At 37.8% G+C, this 27,039-nt stretch overlaps 1 protein-coding gene across 3 annotated transcripts in view; it reads right to left on the bottom strand.

Moving 5' to 3' along the window:
* The window catches only part of LOC117214204 (cAMP-specific 3',5'-cyclic phosphodiesterase-like), a 349,894-nt gene that overhangs the window by 204,060 nt on the left and 118,795 nt on the right, over window positions 1-27,039 (bottom strand). Inside the window, exon 1 of one of the 3 annotated variants that reach the window (XM_033460097.1) lies at window positions 21,729-22,075. The exons of the other annotated variants lie outside the window; for them this stretch is intronic. Within the exon in view, the coding sequence (XP_033315988.1) occupies window positions 21,729-21,871 (143 nt within the window). The 5' untranslated portion in view covers window positions 21,872-22,075. Of the gene's footprint in view, window positions 1-21,728; window positions 22,076-27,039 lie in introns of those variants that run through there. 3 annotated transcript variants of the gene reach the window in all.

Below are 27,039 nucleotides of genomic sequence, written 5' to 3'. Positions count from 1 at the left end.
CCTAACACTGTAAATTGTAATTATACGAAATTTTGTTGAAGGATGTTGGTTTCAAACGAAAACTCTGGAACTTCGACAATTAATAACAATCTTGCTAGGATGAAAATGAATTCCAAGTGCTCAGCAGGTTTATATCGCGGTAACGAAGGGCGCCTCGTAACGCCAAATTAATTTCAGAGTTTTCAAACTTGCTTTTTGCGTGACCACCTCGAGGAACGCTTTATCGCGAAGTTCACAGCAGAAAACCTTCAACGGGTCAACATTTTGCGTTCTTTTTAGAATATTTCCTACATTTTCTATATTTATTTTTATAATACAATATTTAAATTTCAAACGATTTATATTCTCCAAAAAATATATTGCGTTGCTCTTGTATTTATTACGATACATATCGTAGCATTTAAATTGAATGTCAAAAAGCATCGAAATAGAACAAATCTTTCAAAATTGTAATAAATAGCCCAAGGTACTTTCAAATTGAACATCAAGATATTGGAACAAAAGAGACCTCCATAATTATAATAAATAGCCTAAGGCACTTTTAGATTAAACATCAAAATATCGGAATAAAAGAGACTCCCATAATTATAACAGATACCCTGGGGTATTTTTAAATTGGACACGAAAATATGCAAAGATAAAAATCTTCCAAAATCATGATAAATACTCCGAGATTCTTTGAAGTTGAACATCAAAATATCGAAATAAAACACACTCCCATGATATAACAGATACCCTGGGGTATTTTTAAATTGGACACGAAAATATGCAAAGATAAAAATCTTAAAAAATCATGATAAATACTCCGAGATTCTTTGAAGTTGAACATCAAAATATCGAAATAAAACACACTCCCATGATATAACAGATACCCTGGGGTATTTTTAAATTGGACACGGAAATATGCAAAGATAAAAATGTTCCAAAATCATAATAAATATTCCGAGATATTTTGAAGTTGAACATCGAAATATCAAAATGAAAGAGACTCCCATAATTATAACAGATACCCTGGGGTATTTTAAAATTGAACATCAATATACAGAAATAGGAAAAGCTTGCAAAGTTATAACAAATACTCTGATGCATCTTAAAACAGTCAAATTCCAGAAAAATTATCCTAATGCCGAGATATAAATTGCCTGGACGGTTTCACGCGAAAGTTCCAAGGTATCTAACCACAATAATCGATAGCTATCCTTATAGTAATCTTAAAATACACAAGAAACGATGATATTGCACAGGCTGAAACGCACGGAACCTCTATCGAGTGTGAAACTCGGTGGCTGAATTCTCGCGTGCATCACGAGCCGCGGTTCATCGTGGAGCTTTTATAGGTCAAGTTCCCGATTTGTCTCGCCACAGGGGGCGCGGCGGAAGCTCCGAAGCTCGCGGGAACTCTGTTCGTTAGTAGCCGGCACTTGGCCTAGGCCTAGCTTTTCCGATCCAAGTCGAAGGTTACTAGTCGACCTGTTGGCGAATAGAACGACGCGGCCACCGTATAATTAGGCGAACCATTCCGTGGACTACTGCTACGGAAATAGGAATTTCGATTGATTTCCTTTAATCGACTGGCGAAACGTCACCGAGAATTTTTGCACCAAATATAGAGCAGAATTTTCTTACGAATACGATCGGCTATACGATCGGATACGAGATACGAAGAAAAATTCATCGAAATTAATTAAAAATTCGTTGGATCGGATCTGTGGAAATTTAAAATGCGCACGATATACGCGATATAAAAAGTATAAAAAGCAACTATAGAATACAGGACTCGTTATAATATAGAGGAACTGAATCTTGTGCCTTGGTTCCATTTCCTATTCCAAGTCTATAAATCAGTTTCAATTAACGACAAATTACGTACGGATTAAAATCTGCAACGATGAATCGACGTAGCAAAAATCATAAACTACGTTCGACGGTACATGCGAGAATAAAAATTAGAATTCTACTTGAATCGAGTTCGAAGGAATTCGAATTAAGAAACAGAAAGAATTGTAAATGAAGAACTTATCGTGTCAGATAGATCGATAGCACGAGCGAGGAAAGAAAACTCGTCTTCGTTAGTTAAAACAGGCTAATCGTCGCGCACGATATTAAAACAAAGGGGGATGAAGAAGGTGGAAAGTGGTTGGACGCAACAATGACAACCAGGATGTCGTAACGAACGTGAGAGAATAATGGAAACGATAGGGTAAAAAGCGTGCGACGGGAGCTTGTAACTCGCCGATCTAGCGACACGATGGATATAGGCACGCGGCACAATGATCGTCGGGACAATGGAACCGTGAGACAAAGGATAGGTTGCAAGTTGCTTAAGGAAAGCGTTAAAAATAACCGAGAAATAAGCGTGGCGACGGCAGAGGGAAGACTCGAAGTTTACACACGGCCAGGACAAAAGAATCCAGAACTAGCTTGTAACCATGACACTAATCATGCCGGCAACACGTGGACAAAGACTCGGCAAAGACGATAATCATCTGCGAAGACCGAGATGGAACACGTGTTTTTCCTCTGGATTTTATCTCGTTTCGTTTCTCTCTCATATTTTCCTTTAATTTCATTTCTCATTTTTTTTTACCTTCTTTTCTCTCATTTGCCGTACGAACGACACTTGGAACTTTGAATAATTTTAACGTTAATACTTTCGATACGTTTACGCGTCTCTGTGATTCTTCTCAACTTTTAATCGTATTTAGTACGAATAATAATAATAATCTGGAAATTTTGGTTAATTATCGGATTGGCAACTAAGTGATTGCGGGTTTTGTCATTGGGTGGTATTGACAAAACCCGCAATCACTTAGTTGCCAACCCAATAGATAGAATGCTCTCATTAATGCGCTAAGTGGTAAAAAAGAAACGAGATTAGCGAACGAGGAAAGAATTTTATATCGTTATTAAAACTTACACGACGAGAGAATCAAGGTAACGCGTATTAAGAGCGTAATACGTTTATTATCGTAACCGTCTCTTTCTTAAAATTACTTCTTCTGAATTCTTCAAATTCTTCTTACTTGAAATTTCTTTCTTAAAATTTCACGTTAAAGTGCCCGTCGATGACGGACGATCTGATGCGTTTTAAGATTCGTTCGAAATATTTCAATGAAATTCGAAATGACCCGATCACGAAGAATAAACTTGGTCGTTTAAAGGCGCATCAATTGTTCGTTGTAAAATTCATCGCAATCATTTGTCAAGAGTGAGAGAGATTTAGCGCGAATACGACATAAAATCAAACGTTACAGAAATGTATGAAAATACGTAAAACTGGCGTGGCAGTGAACGCGTTAAACGGTTAGATGGAGCAAGTCGCGAAATGTTGGTGAAGCGTCGCGATGACGTAACGATAACAATGGCAACCGCGATTTCTTCCGCGTAGTTCGCCATTCGCGGATGCAAATCAACGATAATGAATGCCGGCCGGTTGGCAAGCGCGACCTTTCCCACTCCTGGGGGAAAAAATGATTATACGTGTCCTATTTTTGCGCGATCGTCCGATCGATTTCTCGCTATTGCGCTGTCACTCCGAATTTTACAGTTTTCATCGCGTAGCTACAATTGTTGTGAAACTGACATTCTTATCGTTGTTGCGATTAAAAGAACAGGCAAATGCATTTGAAGAAATGACGCGTTTCGAGTACAAAGAGCTAAAAGAGCTAAATGGAGTAAACAGAGAACGCTATATGCATATCTTATAGAAACCAGTCTTCCAATTAAATTGGGAGAAGTAGCGTGAATAGGACAGGTAGGAAGAAAACTGTGGAAAATCAGCAGAATCGGTGAAGAAGAAGACCTATGCCAAATATGTGACAGGAAAGGAAGCAGGATCGGTCGAAAGAATCCTGAAAGATCGCCGAATGTACAGCGAACTTAAATTAAAAATACACAGAAAAATAAAAACAGCAGGCAAATTAGAAAACACCGAGGAGGACGTGAAAAGACTCGACTATTTCGAACAGAGTTCAATGGGAATTAGGACAATTTCCCTGGTAACTAGAGAAGTAGGATAACATACTTTCATGTGGAACAATGTGACGTTAATTACTGGAGATAAAGATAGAAACGAAAGCCTGTGGCAATAACGACAACAATAATAATAATGCGCTTTATAAAATTCAGAGAATTCTAAAAGCACCATTTAATTTATCGTTTCAATTAGCAAAATAATAAAATGGAAATAAAGCTGGAATGTAGGTACAGCGATCTGAATTATTATCGATACGAGATTTCGACTGGATTTCGAAGTTGGAACGGTTAGCCCGCGTGGCAACGCGAATTTCCAACGAGCAGTTTTGATTATATTTCAGTTGGAAAGCCGCGGTAAATCATTCGTTTTGAAAATTGTCGTGGCTATCCGCCTAACTCCATCTGCACCGTGTAATCTCTTCGATTCTTGACAAATTGCACGAGGAAACCGAGAAACTGCCTGCCGAGCGTAGAACAAACAAGACTAATTGCTGGTCCTCTAAAACGGTTTATTCGTACGCCAGATTCTATGCTAATAAAACGATTTAAACATATTAAATCGATATAAAATTAATTAATGTTAGTTTCAATCCAGTTCCAAGCGATATAATTGCGAAAACGAACAAAAACGTCGTATCAATTTCATCCAACACTGTCACCTCAGTGAACCAAACTCCTAACCTGAGGAAGAAAACCTTAATCCATTGCTAGAAAATTCTTGGCAAATGAAAATACTCGTCTATAATTGCTAAGTATTGTACTCGTCAAAATCTTCGTTTTCTGCCTCAGGATTCCAACTGGCATAAATTTCATCATGTCAGAAATCAACGAAAAAGATTCTAGAAATATTATCCGATATTCTTATCTGAACCGTTCAAATCCTAAATTTAAGAACAATTCTTCTTGCTTTAGAAACTTGGAAATTTATCAGAAATTTATTAACGTAGAAATCGACGTTGTTATTGTTTATTCGTCATCGATAACAAATCGAGGTTCAAAAATTTACCGTAAGACCTCGTTTGGTTATCGAAAATTCCTCGTAAAAGTAAAACTCTAAAAGTATTTCTCTAAAATATCAAACGTGTTCGGTTTCAGAATCTATGGAAATTCGAATAAGCTGAAAATACGGCGGTTGTAACGAACACGTTCTAAGATTCCAGAATTTTGGAAGCGGAGAAACTGGGCTGTCGCCTATTGGTGTACGTGCAATTCTGTGCAGCAGCGGGCAACGGTTCGTATCGATCCCTGAGGACCACCACAGGCCTCTCCTCGGTAGCTTTGCATTCTGTTTTCATCTGTAAGTCGGTTGCATTTCGAGTACGTGTCCCCCTCGACGTGCCACCGATGCAATTCTCTTGGTGAATCCATTCTTGCACTCAGAAATTGGATGCCAGAAACGCGTACCATGTGTGCTACGAGATGCCATGAGTCTAGGAATTTTCGCGGTGTCTAATAGACCTGCATTCTAGTCCAGCAAAACTAAATTGTGTCTAGGAATTGTATTAGGTTGTTCAGAAAGTGTCTTTCTTTCGCAAACGTGTTTTTTACAACAACGAATCTTCGTACAAACGTGAAGGCAAGTCTGTGAAATGTCGTGGTGTCTATCTCGATAGAACAAAATGGATCGCACGCGATTCCACGAAATAATATAAAACAAAAAACCTTGTGCGTCTATTATTTCCTCATAAAACTATTATTTCCTCGTAGTAGCGTTGATCTCTAGCGATCTAGGACATTTATAGGGATTTTTGTCGCTTGAATCGAGATTGAACTTTAATTGCAAAAATCTAACTTAACCTTATTCATCGTAATAACGCAGAAAAGTTTCTAGGGACTTTCACGGTTTAGATCGGGTTTAACTTCTGATCTAGTAAAAGTAACTCAGATCTAGGAATTCTAATAACCTTGAAATCTTGATTTCTCTGCTGCCTATTGATTTTACGCGCTCCAGTAAACTCGAAGCAACATTTGTGTCTTGAATGGCGACCGGAGGAAGATCGGCAGATTTACAAGGTATTCGTTTTATCGTTATCACAGCGGTCTTGGTTATCCCGATCGACACGGCGCTGAATTAAAATTCGACGTTGTGCGGTGCTTTTTTATCTTATCGCGACGAGTGAAACGTGGGACACGAGGAACGAACCACCAACGACTATAAATATCATGTTCATAAAACAACGCGGTGTTCTTGACCTCCGGGGCGCGTCGTTGCATACCGGGTGTCGCTATGGTTAATACCTATCGATTGATTTTTATCATTTTTTCGTTGTATAAATGTATTTTTTTTAGTAAACGATAAATATCAAGGTGTATAATGAAATATGTAAAAACGCGGGTCAAGTATATACACTGTGTCGATTTAGTCAGGATCCGCGAATATCCATTAATTTACAACTATATGAAAAAATATGTAAAAAATGTCCAACAATTTGAACATTTTGATAGAATGGGTTTTTAAATATTTCTATGGAAAATCACGTTTATATAAGGTGTCGCGTACGTCACGTTTCATATACGTGCAATATTTTCTCCTAATCCCAAACATATTAATGCCACACATATCGCGCGTAATTGAATTTCTTCGACGTTCCCTTTTCTTCGCATATGAAAAGGAAACACAAGTTTGTGGTATTGGGCAGGCGAAAATTAACGTGGTAAGCGGAGCAATTTTCCGGTTGCCAGGGAAAGGAAGAGCTTTATGCTCTTTGTAAATTCGTTTGAACGTCGGCGAGCTTAAAAGCGGTGAGATATTAAAAACGAAGAGTGTGAATTGTAGCACTTTACTCACATTGCGAGGCGACTATAATAGGAAGCGTACAAAAGGACTCACCTGCAACAAAAAGAAAAATTCATATGAGAATTGGTGTCATAATTCGCCTCTTTAGTATGCTATAAGAAGGTCAACTTTTAATTTTAATTTTAATCAAGATCATTAAATTAGGATCAAGGTATATTAAACATTTCTTTCCATTTCTACATTCTATATAAAACTGTTAAATTAGCATATCCCTACCAAATGCTAAATATCAAATTTTCGCTATGTTTAATTTCATAAATTATTCCTTTACGTGTTTCAATTATTTAGAATCTTCATTTGCCAATATATTTTCTAATATTCTATATCGAATTACAGAATATTTCAGCGAATCAGTGCGCAGAAATATTCTCGTACGAAATAATGTGCAATTTATATGCATAAAGAACCTAAAATTAACATTTTTAATTTTGGAGCTCACACACGTATACATAAAAAGCCCACACCCATCCAACGCAGTGCAAACACGTTTACCAAAACTCTTTGTGTTTTATAATCTTCCACATATTAATAGTAGAGCTAGTACCTTTTTTTCACGAGAAGGAAATATGTTATTACAAATATCCAGCTGCTGAATTATGCGAGACTGGCCTAAATGTAATTGGCCTACTCGCTAAAAACCGTGCCTTCTCGTACGTATCAAAAAATAAAATTGGTACCAATTCCCGGCACGGCGCAGGCCATTTACGAGCAGCTAATGCCTACGTAATGGTACTTAAAAAAATTGTATTTAATTTTCACAATGCTGAATTTACCTCTTTAACTATAAGGCTAATTCCCTCTAAATATTACGTTTCCCTAAAAATGGTACTGCACGTGAAAAACAGTTGAAAGATACAGAAAATGGAACGACCATGATTCGTAGCTTCTTTTTCTCTTTTGTAGGATGAACAAACGAAAATTTTTGTTGGACAAACATGGACAAAGGAATACTATTTGTTTTTTTTTTTTATTTACAAAGATTTGCACTTGTTGGTGGCATCTCGCAAAGACCTTTCAACTTGCCACGAAACTAAAGTGAAAAATAAAAATCATTTCCTTCCTCGGTACCAACGTAACGTATACTCTACAGCCAACAAGTTTCCATTTCCACCAACTTGCACAACTATATATTATTTTTCCGAGGAAGTCTTTTGAAAAGAACGAACGACTCTGGGACCGCAGTGATATGGCCATAAACGATTCTGATTCTCGCAGTTCTCATTTCCAACGAGTGTCACCGGAAGGTGTAGAATAAACGCAAAGATGACAGATAGACCATGGTGAAATCGATATTCGCCGGATTTCATCATCTCGTCTTATAGACGCTCGATTCTAGAGCTTCTGCAACGTTTCATCGGGTCTTCTCGCGAAGACGCCACGTCTTTCAGCTATTTGGAATTTCCAGTCTTACTTTCACGGTTTCAAAGGTGGAAACTTTTCTTTGGAATCTTTTGGGATCTTTTTGGTGACTCGGCGTAATTTCGCGCAATATCAAAGTCTCCTGCACGATCTTGCATAATTTTTGTCGCATGTTCGATTCGAAGAATCGTGGAAAGCATGTGACATTCTACTCCAACTTTTCAAGAATCTCGTACAATTCGCACAATTTCACACCAACGCTAACGATTTCTCAGAATTATACAACGATTCCAACAAATGGCCGCGCTGCAGCAATGACGAGCGAAAATTCCACGAATCTTCTGAAATTCTATCGTCGTTTAACAATCTCGCGGAATTCCAACATTTTCGTTTCAACACCCACAAATTCCTGAGTCCTGTTCATAAAAGATCATTAAAAAATCCCTCATTCGTGCTCGATTCACTGAAATTCGGAATTCCGTTTTAGGATGTTACGCTGCATCCTGTGTCGCAATTTTGAGTATGTTTTACGACATTACGCCAAATCGTTCAGATGTTTCTTCTCGCAAAGGTACTTAAAGATTCCACCATTCCTTCGCCTTAGTTAAAGTTCTACGATTTCTCCAAATTCCATCGAGGATCCTGTTTATCCGACCAGTCGCGGAGAGACGAGATCGCGAGGAAGCGCGTCAACGAGAGTCGTAAATTCCCGTTACGATTAGAATAATCGACGCCACGAACAGCTCGATCCCCTATTTCGGTTAGGATAATAGAGGCGGTTTAATTAATATAACACCGAGGTTAACAGGTTATAATATATATTTCCAACAACTTTGTAGAGAAGATAGTTACGCTGTTGCGTAAGATACAAGAGAAGTAGGTGAATGAGTGAAGGGTGAAAAGCCGGTAAAGAGACGTTGACTGTACGCAAGTCTAAACATGGGAAAACCCACGTTTCCCCAATTTTTACCTGATGAAGCAATAACCATAAGGAGCCTCTTGAATCGAAGATGTTTTATGCCACTTACCGGCCTTAACGGTAAAATCAAGAAACCTCGTTTTATGTTTAGGATTATTGCGACCCGCTTAATTCTATGTGCACAGCTAGTGGACGCCTGGACCGTACAGAGTCACCGGACGTAACAGATCCTATGAAAAGTCGTAGCTACTTGGCAAGAAACAGCAAAGCACGTAGCAGACCAAGAAACCACGGGAAGAAAATAAATGTTAATTTCTGTCGTATAACGTGACAATTGTATGGGAACAGAGAAGTAACAGGACAATTAGACGCTGTCGTTACAAGAGAATAAAAGATCTCATCATCGAGGTAACCGCGAAAGGAACACAGGCAGCGAAACGACGAGATAATAAACGACAGTTGAACCGGAATTTCTCGAGTTTCTGGAGACGTGGCCGTACGCGAAGCCACGGTCGGAGATACACAGATAAACAGGTTGAAACGGATCCTCCGTCTGAGTTTAAGAGGAAGGATTGAGGGCAAGTGTATATCCTCCTATTTACCCTGGTTCGAGGACCGTTCTAAAACTCTCTCGACTTCCATTCTATCCCATCCTTCGACACTCTCGATCGTATCTCGATGGCACGCGAACCATAGAGTGACAGACATCAAGATCCTCGATAGAATCAGGCGCTGTTCGCTTATTAATTCGTGTTGATTGTTGTTATACAGCACTGTGAATAATTTTAGACTCAAACGCGTTTCACGCGTTGCTTCTTCGATATTTCCAATAAACCTTCGATTATGTCCAATGTTGAATGAAAATGTACTAAGACTGACATTTATGTATACGTTTATATATATATGTCGCAGATGAAAAGACGTCGGGGCTTCCCTTTTGGAATATTGGGAAAACTCTAATACCCTAGTCCAGGCTTTTACTATAGCTACACTTAAGTAATAAAACTAAAAAAAATAACGAGTCACTAAACGTAGCCACGGTCACGGGAGGGACGTGTACTTAACAGAGGTATGAAATAATTACATAGCTCTCCTTAAAAATAAAGATTGAGCCGAGAGGTGGGGAGAGGACTATATAGGGGCAGTTCCACTTGGACTGGGGGAGAGTCTGTTCAGAGCAGTTCATTCAGATAATTTTTACTTGTACGTTGAGTCATACGTGTATCACATCGCATTCGTCATCCCATTGACCGTGGATTCGTTATTGAACCTAGATTCATTGTCGTCGACATCTCGACCATTGTCGAAATTCGAGCGAAGACTCGTCAAACGCCCAAAATTCCAACATTAACCCGACATGTAATTATATCGTATACAATTATAGAGACACGATTTCGAGAGAAAATTGAGTTCTCTCCGAACTTTGGAAGGAGACAATCTGGCGTATCTTCAGTCTTGTTTCATTTCAGAATATGAAATAATTAGTTATTATTAGTACCGTTAATATTTGTATATTTTAAGTAAAGAGAAGAGTATCACTTTGCGACTATCATTGTTTTCCATACGCCAAGTTTAGCAAAATAAATGTCGAAATTTCTTTTTAAAACAACTTTTTCAGACACAAGTACCTTTACTCTTCTGTATGGAAAAAAGAATCAAAAAATTGAAGAATAAAGATATATAGATTATTCCATTTAAAAATATACAATATATATTACATTACATTGTATTATATTATGTTGTGTTATTATATGTTATATTATATATATAAGCGATAATGTAGAAGTGAAAAAATAGCATTGAGAAAAAGTTTTTTGCAGCGTTGTATGTGCCTCTTGAAATAGATCAACTCTCTCCTGGCAAGCTTTCCCGTACAATCGTAAATAAGGCAGACTTTACAGCTAAACTTTATGGCAGATTTTATAGCGTATAATTAGACACGATTAACCGTGATTCGAAATCATTAAAACTTTACAAATTTCGTTTTCGCTTTAATCAGATTTTGTGATCTCAAAATTAAAAAATTGGGATTTAATGCGGTTTTCTAATTTTTCTTCGAGGACTATAATTCAATTTTTTTTACAATTTTTAAGCTAAAGAACGCGGAGATTAATTTTCCTTGGTAATTTCCCTAATATTTCTTCGGCAAACTTTTTGCTTCTGTTTGCTTTCGGTGGCAAATTTTTTCAGCCGATTTTCTTTGCCTTCTAAAATTAATATTTAAATTACATTTTCTTCGAGCTTCGCGAACGAGGGTAAACAATTTTAATTGACTGACATTTATCGCATAAACATCACGTCTCTGAAATCTCTTTACAGATTTTCCTGTCGTCCCCCCCCCATATGTCAATTTATTTATGCAATAATATTTCAGACTTAATATTTGAACCGTAATGTTCCATAAAATGATAATTTCCACGCAAGTGTTTCTGATTTGTCAGGACAATATCACGTGAATCCACGAGCTCATTCGTAAAGAATGCAAACCAAAGGGGAATATCGAGTAACGCTTTAACAACGAAATATTTATATAGAGTAAGCAATGGAAAGCTGATGCTGCAGAGGGAAACATAATAGAAATGGAAATGAAAGCTCAGCATCATGAAATACGATATAGGTTAATCGTCTGGTAAAAAGAGAACGGTAATTAATCCCGTCAATCAAAAAGAATGTAATTGCTCGTTTTCAAAGGTACGTCTAACGAGAACGAAAATAATTTTAAACGCTCCAATAATACTACACTACTACTACAGACATAGTACCACATCGTGCTATATGTATTTTGTAAAATTAAGAAAATTAATAAAAAAATTCAATAACGTACGAAATATAAAAGAGAAAGATAAAAGTGGCCGCGATATTCTGTACTAAAGATATATTTGGTGAAAAGTTCATCGAAAGATATAAAAATGACGCGAAATTTCCAAAATGGTATTGATCGAAGATAAATCTGAGAAAATTAAGAGATTTTTCGTCATAAGACGAAAGGTAAGAAAGACGAGAAGGATAATAAAGAAGAAAACTCCAAAGATATTTCATTTTACAAACTATCCTCTGTAGATTAGAAAATTTATCGCACCACGAGTAATATATAAAATAACAAAAAAAGAAAAAAAAACCAATGGTGTGGTTGCATGACGTTGTTCGAAAAAGAAACAGTGAAACAGAAATTCAGGAGAGGGAAGTTTTAAAGCAGTTTGGTAAAGAGAAGTTTCATGCTATGAATCTGGTTCTGTGTAAATTTCACTTCTTTGTTCTACGGAATATTTCGAAATTCTTGCAGAGGCATTTTATCGAAGCAAATATATTTCAAAGTATAGCCTAATGAAAGGCAAAGAAAATTTTTAATCTCCAAATCTAAAGTGGAAATCTAAAGCGGAAAGGAAAAACATTAAAAACTACGTACATATATATATACACTGAATATTTAGAAACATCAAAATACACTTATATCAAAAATTGTATCAAATTGAAAAAGCCTTCTAAATGTTCTACTTCAAAAAATATACTGCAAAACCAAATTGGTCAAAATTCACTGAAATAAAAGATAAAATTGCGGCTTGTGTGGATATACAATGCAGAAAATGATTCGAAAAGCTTTATAATGATAAAAAATCTCACAAAATTCAAGAAATCATCACACGGTCCGAGTTGTTAAAATTATTAAAATTCACGACACCTTCTAAGTTGCTAACATTATAAAAATCTACAAAATTCTTCAATTCTTAAACCTGCCTACATACAAGACGTTTTCTCACGATTAAAACCAATAAAAACGTTGAGTTTGCTTTTGAAACCCCCTCAAACTACCTGAAAGCCTCGATAATGACAAATCTATGTTATAAATCACGTAAACTTCGCAAGATTGATAAAGAAACAGGGAATACAAATTTTAACAAGCGAAGCGTGAGCGAGGATGATCGATGATGATCGATACAGATCTTTAACAGGCAATAGGGATCGGAAATTCAATTTCGTTGCAGCCAGCTGGCTGGAACGTGACCGAGGGAGGCACTCGTTTCCTTCTCCACGTGGCATCCGCTCAAAGGTCCCCTTCAAGGGTTGCTGCTCGTGCAGCAGCTATTTTTTTCATCTTTCTTTATTTTCTATACATATATGAACCATCAGGGGTGCTTCAGCGACGATGACTTCTTTGTGGCCGGTGCATTTTACGTATTTAATCGCGACGTCGTATAGTGCGATGTACATTGGACAAAAATCAAAATAATTGTTGCTGGACTTTGATTTTATAATATTCGATGATATCGCCAGTGTGTAAGTAATTTCAAATCGAAAATCGTCAGAGAATTAGTAATAATCGTTTGCACATCGAAATCTGATCGCTTGAAAATTAGCTCGCTCATTCGCTGTACATTCTTGTTTGTTAATTCTTGTTAAGAAGTGTTTGTCACGTCCGAAATACGAGAAATTTGAGCAACGATGTGTATAATTTTAATTTCCAATTTGAAGATTCCTTGCTTTCTTCAAGGAGCAATGTAGAAAAGAAGCGGTTCAAGCCATTCTGTAATTTTGGCTTTTCAGTGTCAGAAAGATATTGCTGCACTGGATGCTTTTTATCTTTTTGATAAAATCCATTGGAGAGTGAATCTGCGACCACGCTTGTTCCAAGAAAAGTCGAAAAGTTGCACAAGAACTCTGTTCTATGTCACGTGTAAACGTCAGCACAGTGTCTGATGAAATACAAAGGAGGATGAATGATTTCTGCATAATATTTGTAAAAAAGTGGAAAGATTGCGTTCAGAATCGATGCTATTTATTTAAACGTCACAGTGTGGGGTTAGTCAAAGAAATAAATATCTAAGATATTTCAACCGAGCCAGGGCTGCGTTGTGAAACACGCGAACGTGTCCTGTGCACGTCATCTACGAACCTGGTCTACGAACCTGATCTACGAACCTGCTCTACGAACCTGCTCTACGAACCTAATCTACGAACCTGATCTACGAAATCTTTTTGTCCCGGATCTTCGTCCAGATGCAGTACTGAGAAACGCGCGTACGTGCATAGCTTTTGGTCTACGAACGTGGTCTACGAATCGGGCCTACGAAATTGGTCTACGAATCTGGTCCACGAATCTGGTCCATGAATCTGGTCTACGAATCTGGTCCACGAATCTGGTTCACGATTCTAGTCTACGATCCTAGTCTACGAACCTGGTTTACGAACCTTTCGTTTCGCACACCGCATACACAGCACAGCGATAAGTGTACAGTACGCAGAGAGATACTCGAGAGCGACGATACGTCTAATCGGTTTGATAGTCCAACAACAAACGCCTGGAAATTTTTGCGAAAGTTCTCTTACGTTAAACAGTGACGGTTTTTACTAGGTTTGCTTATTCTTTAGATTGCTTCTAGCATTTTTTTTTTTTTTTTTTTGTATTAAGACTTTAAATTGGTTTTTCAATAAGAAAATTGAATTTTCCATTTCTGGTCCATTTTGTATCCAACGTTTCAATATAAATACGTTCTTTGACGGTTAAACCGATTATGTCGTATTTCTTGTTACAAAGTGATCCTTTCCAGACAGTCTTTTTTTTTTGTTGGACATCGTCAAACGATGTTTCTGATTTTAGTTTGAAAGATCTGTTTCTTTGATCTTTATTTAAAGGATTAATTAAATATTCTTCGTCGTATCGGCCGCGTACAGTGATTTAATAATTTGCCGGAAGATCTTCTATAACCTGCACTATATTTATCTGATTTTTATGTTGCCGTGTAGTTATTATCAAACAACGCGTTTATAGAACAGATTATGTTGTACTAACATAAGCAATATTCACGGAGTAGGTATACTCGAGAAGAGAAAAAGAAGAATTATGAAAATCGATAGTTCCAATATCGAGGAAACTTTCCAGAAAAAGAACTTCAACGACGTCCTTTCACATTTCTCACCGTGCTCGCCTAACTAACCCTTTTAACACTTACAACGCACTTACAACGCACACAACTTACAACAAACACAGGGTAACCATAGAATTTTCAATGAAAATATTTCCATAAATATTGCTAGAGTATTATCCTTTCTACTGAAATGAAAACAACGAATATTAAATAAAAAAATAAGAAACGTCTCGAGACACTTATTGAGACATTTACAATTAAGATTTGGTCGCTTAATGCCGATCTAAGCTTCAAATATCTAAGTTTAAAATTCGAATCCAAAGGCAATATTTATTATCGCCCTTATTTTCATAAGGAATTCGAAAATTAAAAAATCTGAACGTTTAAGAAATTTAGTATTTTGTGTCATATTTAACTGAGAATTTGCGATTTAATGATAACACATCGGTTACATACAATACACAGATCTTTATACATACTTATCACAGACACACGCACACACGCACAGAGTGGTATAATCTCGATTAATTAGCGAAGTATATCTTCAACATCGATCAGGAATAAAACGACGGCGTAGTAATCGCGCAGATCGAAGATAATAGGCAAAAACTTCTTTATTATCCTACAGAGCGTAAGTTCGCGTTAATAATCGCTTTTGTTTCAACCTATAGGTATCGAACGACATCCATTAAACTCTATACGGATTTTGATGGAACCGAAAGATTTGCAGGCAATTCCATTACTATCGATGAATCAAACGCGCGATCAGTCGAAATTAATTGCCTCGTTGGCGCGTGTTAACGAGGATTTAACCTCGGCCAGACTTTACCGTGCCACTATGGCGATTTCAAGAACTATTTCAGCTACCGGTTTATAGTCGACAATGATATCCCTCCAACTATAATATTTACACCGTTGCACCTGCTTCGGTAACTAATTAAATTACCTGTTTGATTAGGAGAAAGAAGAAAATAACTCGAATAGCGTAACAACATGAAAAAGAAGAACAAAACTCAGGAAAATGTTTCAACAACTTTAACAAAAGAAGCTGAGAAAGATTCTCTCGTTCTCTTTGCTTCTATATGCACAGTCTTTGGTTTGCTATTGAATATTTTTATCATTCGATTGAATCTTTGTATCCGCTGTGTATTTCGTGCCTTTTATAAATAACATAGTTCGAAGAAGGTATGTAAAGAGATGCAAAAGCGAAGAAGAAGGAGAAAGAAAACAGCAGGCTTAAAATAAAGAACGAGATAATTGCTCCATAAATTAAATATAAGCATTGACAAATAGTAACGAGAACCAAATTGCATGGCGGCTTTAGAAGAACGAAAATTGCGAGAGAAAGCGTATTTATGAAAAATTCTCTGACAATTTGCAAAGCCGACAACAATTATCTAATAAGTTTAAAAAATATCTAAAAATTATAAGAACGTCTAATAGCCTTAAATGGACAAAACTCGGACAAACTGTTCAACAAACCTAAAAAAAGAACTACAGATTCCTGATTGATGTTCGAGATAAAGCCGAGGATAATTATTCCATGAATATAGAAAATAAGAAATTAAACAAGAATTTCCAATTTCCTTGGAAATTCTCCGCTTCTTCTATTTTCCTTGCAGAAAGAAAGAAACGCAGAAAAATTGATAAGTTCACACACGTGGATACTTTACGTTTATATAAGAAACTAACTAGCTCGATCAGAAGTTAATGGAAGGTTGTTACGGCTTGTTTTTCCAAGAGGAATGGGAGGAGAGGAAAAAGTGAACGCACTGAGAAGTCATAAACTTGAACGGAAGTTCAGTGGCGTGCAACGAGCAAACTTCGATGTTTGTTCCTAGCAAGACGTCCGTGTACTTTAACACAGGTCAAATTTAACACAGTTTAAAATTGTTAATTAATTTGTCCGGAAAGTAGAACGATCCCTTGGACCGCGTTTCCAACCGGAAGTAGAACGAGACGATTCTATCCGCGGATCGGACGAGAAAATTAATTTTACTTCAACTTAATAAGCCTGTGATGTCAGTAAATGGCAACGTGGCTAACTCTGGAAAACTAATTATGCTTTTTGTAAGCGTAGACGTGATCGAGCTATTTGTTTAATAATATTTTAACTTTCTTCGCTTGGACGGGAACTCGGATAAGCATTTTTTTTAAATAAATATTTTAGTTTAATAAATTGAATTGATATTTTTGAATTTTGTAGAATTTCAATGTTTGGTAATATAACTCTGAAATTTTATAAATAACGTAATTTAGTCAAATTTGACCACCTTTTAGAATAATTTCTGAGACGTTAAATAGCATCTTCTTTGCTTTAGATTTATTATCCCGACAGCGTCTAATTAGTTCCTGAATATATAATCCTCGGCTATTTTATTTCTTCGTGACCCACACTCGCAACACTCGCAAAACGAAACAAACAAATAAATTGAATTACGTACAATATATGATATAATTTTCGTTCTTACCTTAATAAATATCGTGTTGTATATCCAACGAATTTTTTTTCCTTTAACGATACACCGACTCCTTCGTAATACATAATACATTATGCTTGTTATTTACGTACCTTGTACGTTTATAATGAAATGTGCTTATAACAAGGTCGGTTATTAATTCTCTGCTAATATTAAGCAACATCGAGCTTTCAAAATCTCAATTATTATCTTTCCATTCAGAAACTTCAAATCGATAGAACATACAAAGCCTCTCTACCACGCGACAAATGAAAACTCGAATCAAAGATATCGTCATCGCTGCTCACTACGAAGAATAATTATTTTATTAATTTCAATTATAACCATCATCGCCATTGGAAACGTCGTCAAACCAAACTCGTAATAAACATCCTATCCGCATCGCAAACACGTGCCACACGCTTATGATATTATCATTACCATGGTCAGGATAATCGTGATCCAACAAACATCCTGGTATAACAGGATCAAAGGCCACCTACCAGCATAAACTATGCTCTTTCTACTTGGTTTGGCTTCTTAAAATCGTCTGTGGCGACTGTTTGGCAAAGTTTGTGGGCTTCGAGAGGACCGCGTAGACGCGTGTGCCGTATATTAATGGGGATTTGTTTGCAGAAATACAGCGACGCATGCCTCAAAGGCGTCACGCGCGCTCTATCCCTTTTAGAATTCTGTTCACGCGTCTGAGACCTGCCTTGTCTTTCCTCGATCCTTCCATGGATCTACACTGATTCGTCAGACGAGCGGAGAATTAATATTTGGCTAATATCAGGCTGGATTATACTCGCGCGTTCTTTATCGGCGAAATCAATTTAGCGCCGAGGAGGAAGGTTATTGTTACCGATTTTTTACATTCTTTTCTTTATTTTTCTTCTTTTTTTTTTTTGTGCGTTTGTGATCTGAAGTAAAATTATTAAACATTTATAGGATTTTATAGGATTTTCCGCGATGCTGGAATTAACGGATTTATGATTGGATTTGAATTTATTGAAAATTTGTGCAGTCTGCTAGGAGAATTGTAGAAATTAATGATTTTGTGATTGGATTCGAAATTATCGAACGTTCGTGAAATTTGCGAGATACAGAAACTGATGAATTTATCATTTGATTTAAAATGATTAATTATCGAAAATGTGTGAAATTTGCTAATGTGGGGGTCGACGAATCTACGGTTTGATCTGAAATTATCAGAAGCTTTAAAAATTTGTTCATGATTATGAAAATTGGAATAACAAATGAACAACTATAAAGCGAAATCGATGCTTCGTTACCTTCTTCATAGAATTTTAATTAATTTAATTTTTTTGCCCACGATTTGTCCATCCGGAATTTTCATTCGTCCACCCTTCAAAGAAAAGTCATCACCGAATGGAAATTTTAATAAATCTGAAGCCGGCGCCCCATGAACATTTTCATTGATTTTTATTTTTACGTTATTTTACGAATGTCGACGATTTGTCCAGAATTTTCATTTATTCAGCCTTCGAAAAAATGTTATCTCGAAATGGACATTTAAAAATATTTAACATCAGCGCATCATGGACTCTCGCGTTAGTTTCCATGTGGACCACGATGGTCCACGATAGTCCATGATTTGTCTACATTTGTCCACCCACAATTTTCGTTTGTCCACCCTCCGAAAGAAATGTTACCATCAAATGACAATTTTTCAAAATTTAACTCCAGCGTTCCATGAACGTTTTCATTGATTTTTAGGTGGACTATGATCATCCACGATTTATCCACGTCTGTCTACCCAGGATTTTCGTTAGTCCGCGTTAAAAAAATAAACGTTAAAAAAACTGATAACGAACACTGTTTTTTTTTTTTTTTTTTTTAGAAATTCGTATTTGGGAATGGCAACCGTAATCAGCTTGCAACATCGAGCGAGATGATAACCAGCATTCGCATTAGAGATTTATAATGACGATCGTCTTACTGGTGATAGCATTCTTCTGGAAGCTAAGTAGCGTGGTTCTCGCTATTTTTCTTTTTGCCCAGCAAACGGAGACCAAAGACTGTGTTCCAGAATCTCTAATCGCCTTATCGAGGATTTGCTTGTCTCGCTGCTGTCGAGGAAATGGCAATGGAAACAAGGAAAAGGAGAGAAGAAAAGGGACGGACAGTAGGACGCGACAAAAAGCCTTATCGAGCTTGGCGAATGTTGCAGCAGGGAAAAAAGATGGCCGTTTTCCGTCAAGAGGAAACAGCTAACACGACAATCTCTTCGTTCTCTTTCCTTGTTAATTGCGAACCGTGTTGCACTTCCGAGATTGAGTTTCATTTTTAACGATCGAACAGTAAATGGAGTGCCATTTCAACAGTTCGACAAAAAGAAAATTGTCTTCTCGGGTAAAATCTTCCGATAAGATTATACAAATATACAAATTACTTTTCGAACGACTCTCGTCATAAATTGAAATATTCTTGTAATTACTTAGGATCTGTGGAATTTTCAAAAATTGCTCAAATTTTGCAAACATCACGAAGATCCTCGACGTTATTTTGTGATAAATCGTTGTAATAATTGACCATCGATACGGTCGAAGTATCTTCGATAATTAACCGTAATTATCGACCAGTAATTTATTATTATACAAAACGAAAGCCAATGTCTTTCATAACGAGACATATTTTCGAATATTTTCGCGGACCGCTGTACGTATTTCGTCTTGGAATTAATCTGAAAAGAAGGTTTCCGGTCGTGGCGAGTCGATGCGTACATTTTCGCTAGGTTCAATGAAATTTTGAAACTGAAATTCAGCTGGATTCGCCAAAACGCGACTATTTCCCAGTCCGTTCTTTTTTCTCTCTTAATCCTATTATTTTATCAATACGAATATGCAAATAATTAGATGGCCTTTGAAAAGTCAAAGCATCTTCTTTTTGATCTTCTTTTTTCCGTAGAAGTCGATGGCTTTTGGGTTAATAGATTTGCTTGTGGAGTTTTAATGAGGTTCGTGCGATTGATGGAAAAGGGATCGGGCTGTTAATTAATCTTGGTGGGAGGAAAAGTGGTGGTGCACAGAAAAGGAAATTCAATGACTTAACTCTAACCGCGATCAAAGCGATAGAGTGAATTTACAGCGACGAAAGGATGGAATTGGTTCGTTGCTTGAAAGGAAACGACTGCCTTTCCTTTGAATAAAACTTTGGCTACGATAACAACCGAAAATGCTCTATATACGTTCTTCCTTTCGATCACGCTAACCCAAATTTAAGGGATGAAGCCACCCTCTAAAATTAGACAGCTTGAACATTAACTCAAAGACCGAAAATTAAATTAACGTAGGTTAGGAGAAAATGCTAGAGTCAAGAAACAATTTTCCAAAGTGCAAAAAGATTGTTATACATGCTTATAGCGTTTAAAAGACCATAGTATACATGGAAACTTGTATCGTTAACTTCGAGTGGTGCAGAAGTTCGCATAATTTCAACTAATTCCACTGCAGCCTGCTATGCACAGTTTCGATTAAATCCCGCTTTAATTGCCTCGAAACGACGTTTTAATGCTCTGCAACTACCATACGCGTGTCACCGACGATTTATCCTAACCTCGAGAATTGCTCGTTGGCTTGCGATCCTCTTCGCCTATCCAAGTTTCTCTCTTGTTTCGGCCTATTAATTACAAATTTTCTAACCTAAAGCTTTCCTATGGCGAGCGTTGAAATACTTTCCTAAGCTCGCGTAGGAGCGATGAAAAGCAGAAAATTGATAATTTGGTCATAAACATTCATTTTCGGGGCATTATGTATTCAGGACTGAAATCAGGGATTTCTAAGGGAACTTCGATCGGTCTCTATAGAATTCTTTTCGTTCTAGGGTCTCGCAAATCCAATTTCCCTTGACAGACGCAGAGGAAACCGTTTACCTCGGCCTCAGCCTCGGCAGATCTGCATAATAATCGGGCAATGTACGGTCGAGGTGTTCGTATCGACGATTCTGACGATTCCAGTGATTCAAAAGCATTGGTATTCTTTCTGTCGATGATTTTATGCGAATCGTGTATTTCTCCAAGACGTATGTACCATAGAATCTTTTCAAACGACTGGTGATATCGACAAAAGAAATATTTTTCTTCTATGTCTTCGTAACGTGAGTTCCAAGACAGAATTTGCAGATTTTATACTTCGAAAGGAAACAATGTTATCCGATGGAAGATCAATCGATAAAAGATCTAACCGATAAACTCAACTATCGAACGCTATCTACAAGAACCGATTAATAAATCCGCGGAACGAGCAAAAAGTAATTATGCAAATATCGATCTCGCGAATCAAATCTACAGCGGAAAATGGAAAATCTGGAAAATTAAAATTCCCAAAGAAACTCACCCACATATCCACGAATGCCTTCTTCTGGGCACGTTGGTCTGGGGAACCAGCAACAGAGGCGCGGTGCCTTTATTGTTTGACCCGGTCGAACCACCGCCATCGCCGGCCGGAAGCCGAAGCTCCGGTACCTGTAGGTTGCTCATGTTCCGGCGTGTCGCGCGTTACGTCACCAGAACGCGATCTCTTCGTCGTCCTTTACGACTCTCCGAGCAAGCATCACTCATATAATCCCACGTCGGCTAGCTCAGGAACTTCTGCTGCGAACTTCCGATTCGCTACGAAACAGACATGGCTGATCTCTGTGCAAAGGATGCCCGTCGTTTCGTCTGGCATCCGGTCAGGAGAAGCTGCGCATCGTAAACGCGACGTTTTCAACAGTGAAACTGACCGACGTTACGAATCTCTAACCCTTTGCAAGAGATTTTGTTGGAAATTGAAAACGATGCATCTACAGCGATTTTCGGGATTTCCAGGATTTTCATGCCGTGGTGATAAATTGAAAGGTGTCGATTAATTTTTAATAGGCGACACGCTATGCGGATTCTTTTCGCGAAAGTGTCGCATTTCATAGAACGTATGATTCTACGTCGTCTACGGTAATCGAAGATAAAAGTAGAAGGTGCTTTTTTGGAGGAGAAGGAACGTTGAAATTATCGTTTGGCAAGATGATTTCAGAGTTTTTCTTAGAACTTCGTAAAAATGGATATGAGTGAGAAGTGAGACATTGTATATGTATTTGAATATTTTGTGTCTATCATTTTACGAAGAAAAGGAGAAATTTATGTACACAGAGGATTTTGAGTGGAGAATTTCCAGGAAATTCCGGTTGTTGTATCAAATTATTACGATGTGTACGAATCGCGGATTTTCTTTTGAAATTTAATCAAATTAGAGATAATTTTGACACCCAATCTCTTGGTGACAATCTCTTTCCGGTGTCTTCAAAAACGCGCTATCGGAAGAATTCGACAGGTCACGTAATTTCATCATCTCACAAAGGGTTAAATGGAACTCTTTCAATTCACCAGCTGACTTGGCATAAATTTATGCCAGCCCTTTCTTCCTGCTGGTTACCAATGCTGTGTGCCACGTTTCATCGCGTTTTCATCGTCTATTTTTCCAGAAATAGTTTCCATGATCATCTGTTAAAATTGTTCGTTTCTCTTGTCTCTTATAATTTCACTCGATTCTTTCGCTATTTCGCCGAAGCTCGAGTCTCTACACACCATCTTCCATGCAACAATTTCTTCGTAATAATTTTTAATCGGCGCTATATTTTGTTTCTAATCGGCCTGAAAGTGAGACACAAAATTTGCTCAAACTTCTACCGAAACACGATACGTTTATAGCGTTATTTGTCTACTTGCGAAATGTTCCTTCAGACAATTCCCAACTTCTTTCTCATTCTGTTTCCCTCCGACTACGCAGTTCCGTCGAAACAAGATCGTTACATCAGAAGGCAACTCGTTCTTGTTCCTAACGATTATTCCTCCTACGAACATCATTGAAACACCGGATAACGATTAAACAGACGGACAAGCGCTCGTTAATGTCAGATGCAAAGAGAAATTATTTATTGCAACACAAAACCGTGTCCAGCGTCTCTTAACGAACGAATCTCGATTCTCCTCGCAGACGATCGAAACACGTTTTTGTCCACGTTAAAACGTCAGTACTGAACGTGCTCACGCGAGATTTGCATAACTACGCTGTAACAAGCGACGATACTTTGTTTTTCAATTGCCAGTTCAATAGCGTACATGATACATTAATGCTGACGTTTAGTCGAACGTATCGAGTTTCCACTGTACGAGGAAATCGAGAACAATTTGTTGTTTAATTACAGGATCGTGGATCGAGAGATAAATCGCGATAATTTCAACGTGAGATCCTATAAGAAGGTAAACAAGTGTATAAAGAAGAGAAATAAAACGTTCTCTATTGAAAATTGAAAATGTTATTATTTTCGTGCTTCTAGTCTTATCGTTAGAAAGGCGATTCGAAGGCTGAATTACTGTGATTATAAAATTCGTCACAGCAGACAAGAAAAAAAGAAGTTACTGCCGTGGGAAATGGAAAAACAGAAATGGAATACTCTTCGTCACATAATGGAAATGTTCGTTACTTTTTATTATTAAAAGAATTGTGTTTTTAATTCTAAAAGCGTGGGTCGAGTGTCCGGTATTAAAAGCATCGAAGAAAAGAGAAAATTTTGTTTGCTGGAAACGCAGCTTGCATGTATCGTTTACAAAAATTACATTCCACTTCGACACTTCGAGATCACGACGAATCATTCGTAACAAGAATTTCAATGAAACTGGCAATTCCTAGAAATTTCCATTAACCTTCTGAACAAGAGAGCCATTAGCTGAATTTTTCCTTTTATTTTCAAAACACGAAATTTTTTCTATTTCCTGCAGCCAGGTTTCCCCCAAATAATTACATCTGGACGAGAGTTTAATGGCGCTTCGAGCGACTAAAAAAACTCGATTAGATCCGAGCAAAGAGGAACTATCGTTTACCAGAACTGAACTAAAGACCGGAATCATCCATTTTAACCTCTTTTTTTGCGCAACAGAATTCTAGTGGAACATTGGAAAAAATTGCAATGGAAGAAAAGCAGAGGAACCGGCGCGCTTCTGGCAAAGAAAAAGGGGGATGCATTGGCGTCCTTGATTCGACGCGTTTAATTTCACAGCGAGGGGATCGTGGACGTCGAAAGATCGCCGTCGACTATACTTAACCGAAAGCACAAGTCATCTAGAAACGTTTGATCGACCGTGACACGGTGTCGATGCAAATAGGTCATCGAGTAATTCGGCCTCTTCGAGATCAGCCTGCACATTAACTTCCCTAATTAAGTATTCTTTATCCCGTCATCCAGTGGGACGATTGAAAAATTACGCAGACCGTAATATTTTAATATCTTCGTGTATGTTGTAATTGTAATTGTCTATGTATGTAATTGTCTTTCTAATTGTATTTTGTGAATTAGTCTATAAAAATACAGGGTGGTTGGTAACTGATGGTACAAACGGAAAGGGGGTGATTCTGCGCGAAAAAAAGAGGTCGAAAATATAGAATAAAAAAAATTTTTTTTTTGTTGTTTATAGTTTATAATAAAAATAACTGAAGCATATATTTTTCGAGATTCAACTCCTAAAGGCTGTTCGAACAGAGGCTAATAGACCTAAGTTGTCATAGAAGCAAACAGTGTGCGGGCAAGCAGTTATTTAGCTTCATATATTTTTTATATTATATACATTTTTAAAAAGTGTACTTTTACACCTAGGAATTTCCCATAAACGCATAAAAAATTCCTAGTCCAGTTATAACACGCCTCAAAATTCCAGCGCTATGTTACTTTAACATCTAAAACTTCCGCGATGATTAGACTTGCATCTGTCAACTACGATACAGGGTGTATCGTAACATATCGAACCTACTTTGGGATTAGAGAGACACGTGCTCTCTATCTGAGCTTGTTTCAAATTTATCGCCATTTTTATGTTTCAATAATCGACAACTTTCCTCGCAGAAGGTGCCCGAAATGGCTATCTCGATCTGTGTTATCAGACGCACCTGGAAATTTTGTAAGTTGGCGAAATTCTTTTATACGACAAGTGCATGCAGGCCGAGGCTAAGCATTTCGAGCATCTTTTATGAAAGTAAGCAGTTGTGGGTTATTGAAACACAAAAATGGCTACAACTTTGCAACGAGGTTGTAAAGAGCACGCGTTCGTACCAATCTTTTTATTGCTTTCGTGCCTGCTGTCTATCGCTGAAATGGGTCTCGACGTTCCACGATACACCCTGTGTATTATTTATTTCTCACTGTCTCGCGGTATCGATTCCGCGCAACTTTGAAGAGATGCAAGCGGCTGTGTGAAGATATCGAAACGCGAAACACTCGCCTGAGACACAAATCCCAAGATCCTGCGTCCAAAGATCGGCAATGGGATTTTCTTGACTCGGAGATGAAACCTGAGAACGTTGAGGACAGTTTGCGGAAGTTTCTCGTACGTGAAATTTAACTGTATTCGGAGCTGCGAAACTGGCTGACAAAATTTTCGCTTGGAACTTCGGTTGCGCCGTAGAAAGCGGATTGGTCGTGTCGTTTGACGGGATTCTCCGGGGAATTTCGATAAGACGAGGCAGAGAATCTCGTGGTACGGTTGGTTAAAAACAGTTGCGTTTAGTGCGTGACTTTCAAGATGTCCGGAGAGATTTCTCCGCAACTTTCAGACAGGGGATTGCATAGTGAAGGATTATGACAAGCGGTTCGTTCAGTTACTTCTGCTTCCAACTGAAATTGACGTATCTCTCTATTTAGCACGAAGAACGTTAAATCGATCATTCAGAATCAAACAAATTAAAAAAAAAATAGTCTCCTGTCTTGTAACAATTTCAAAGAAACGTCGCCAATATCATCCCTCAACCTCGTTAAGTACGAAAAATTATTTTAACGCGCGTTTATTTAACCAACGCTATGCGCACCAATGGAGTTTGAATTTTACAGCCCAACGAAATTGCAACATTTTCACGAGACGTTCGAAATCACGTAGCGACGCAGAGGATTAAAAGCGAAACTAGTGCAGCGGATAAGACAGCCTTTTGATAAATTTTTTACTCGTCCAGTTGACGGGTCGTTCGAGTCACCGATCAAAGTGAAATTCGCCAAGATTACAGGGGTGGCCGCTTAATGAAAACGGAGGAGTTTAGCGTGTAATTAGCGGTAGGTTAACGAGCATAATTTATCGATGAAAACCAAGAACGCTAGCACAGAGAACAGCAGTCATTGGGGCCTGTCAAGAAAAGGATCGTTGATCCTTACGAGGTTTCGCGCGGATCATCAAATTACCAGAGCACAAAGTGTGTCGATTACGCCCTCTGGGCTTCATTTCGTAGATCAGAGACGTACAAAGCACGAGTCGAACGAATACAACGCGGTCTCGACCATCTCGTCGATGGGGAAACGATGCAGAGAGGGTTCGACGAGGTCGGTAATTGAAGAGCGCGCTGCAATTACAGGGCTTCGATATAATTAATCGTCCGCGTACGTACGTACGTACCATCTCTTCAACGAAGTACTACTTTCCAAGAAACTGAAACTCTGACTCGCTAACGCGTCTTGTAGGATCGACGATCCAACGTATTGTGAAGATTTTGCGTAATATAACGATTGGGATTGTATTGGCTTGGCAACTAAGTGATTGCGGATTTTATCAATACAACCTGATGACAAAATCCGCAATCGCTTAGTTGCCAACCCAATAGGTACGTACACTGTCGCTCGTATGGAAACTTTGCT

Source organism: Bombus bifarius, unplaced genomic scaffold, assembly GCF_011952205.1.
Source record: "Bombus bifarius isolate JDL3187 unplaced genomic scaffold, Bbif_JDL3187 scf7180000009200, whole genome shotgun sequence".
Taxonomy (NCBI): domain Eukaryota; kingdom Metazoa; phylum Arthropoda; class Insecta; order Hymenoptera; family Apidae; genus Bombus; species Bombus bifarius.
The sequence above is the reverse complement of the archived record's forward strand: the minus strand, read 5'-3'. Positions and strand labels throughout refer to the sequence as shown.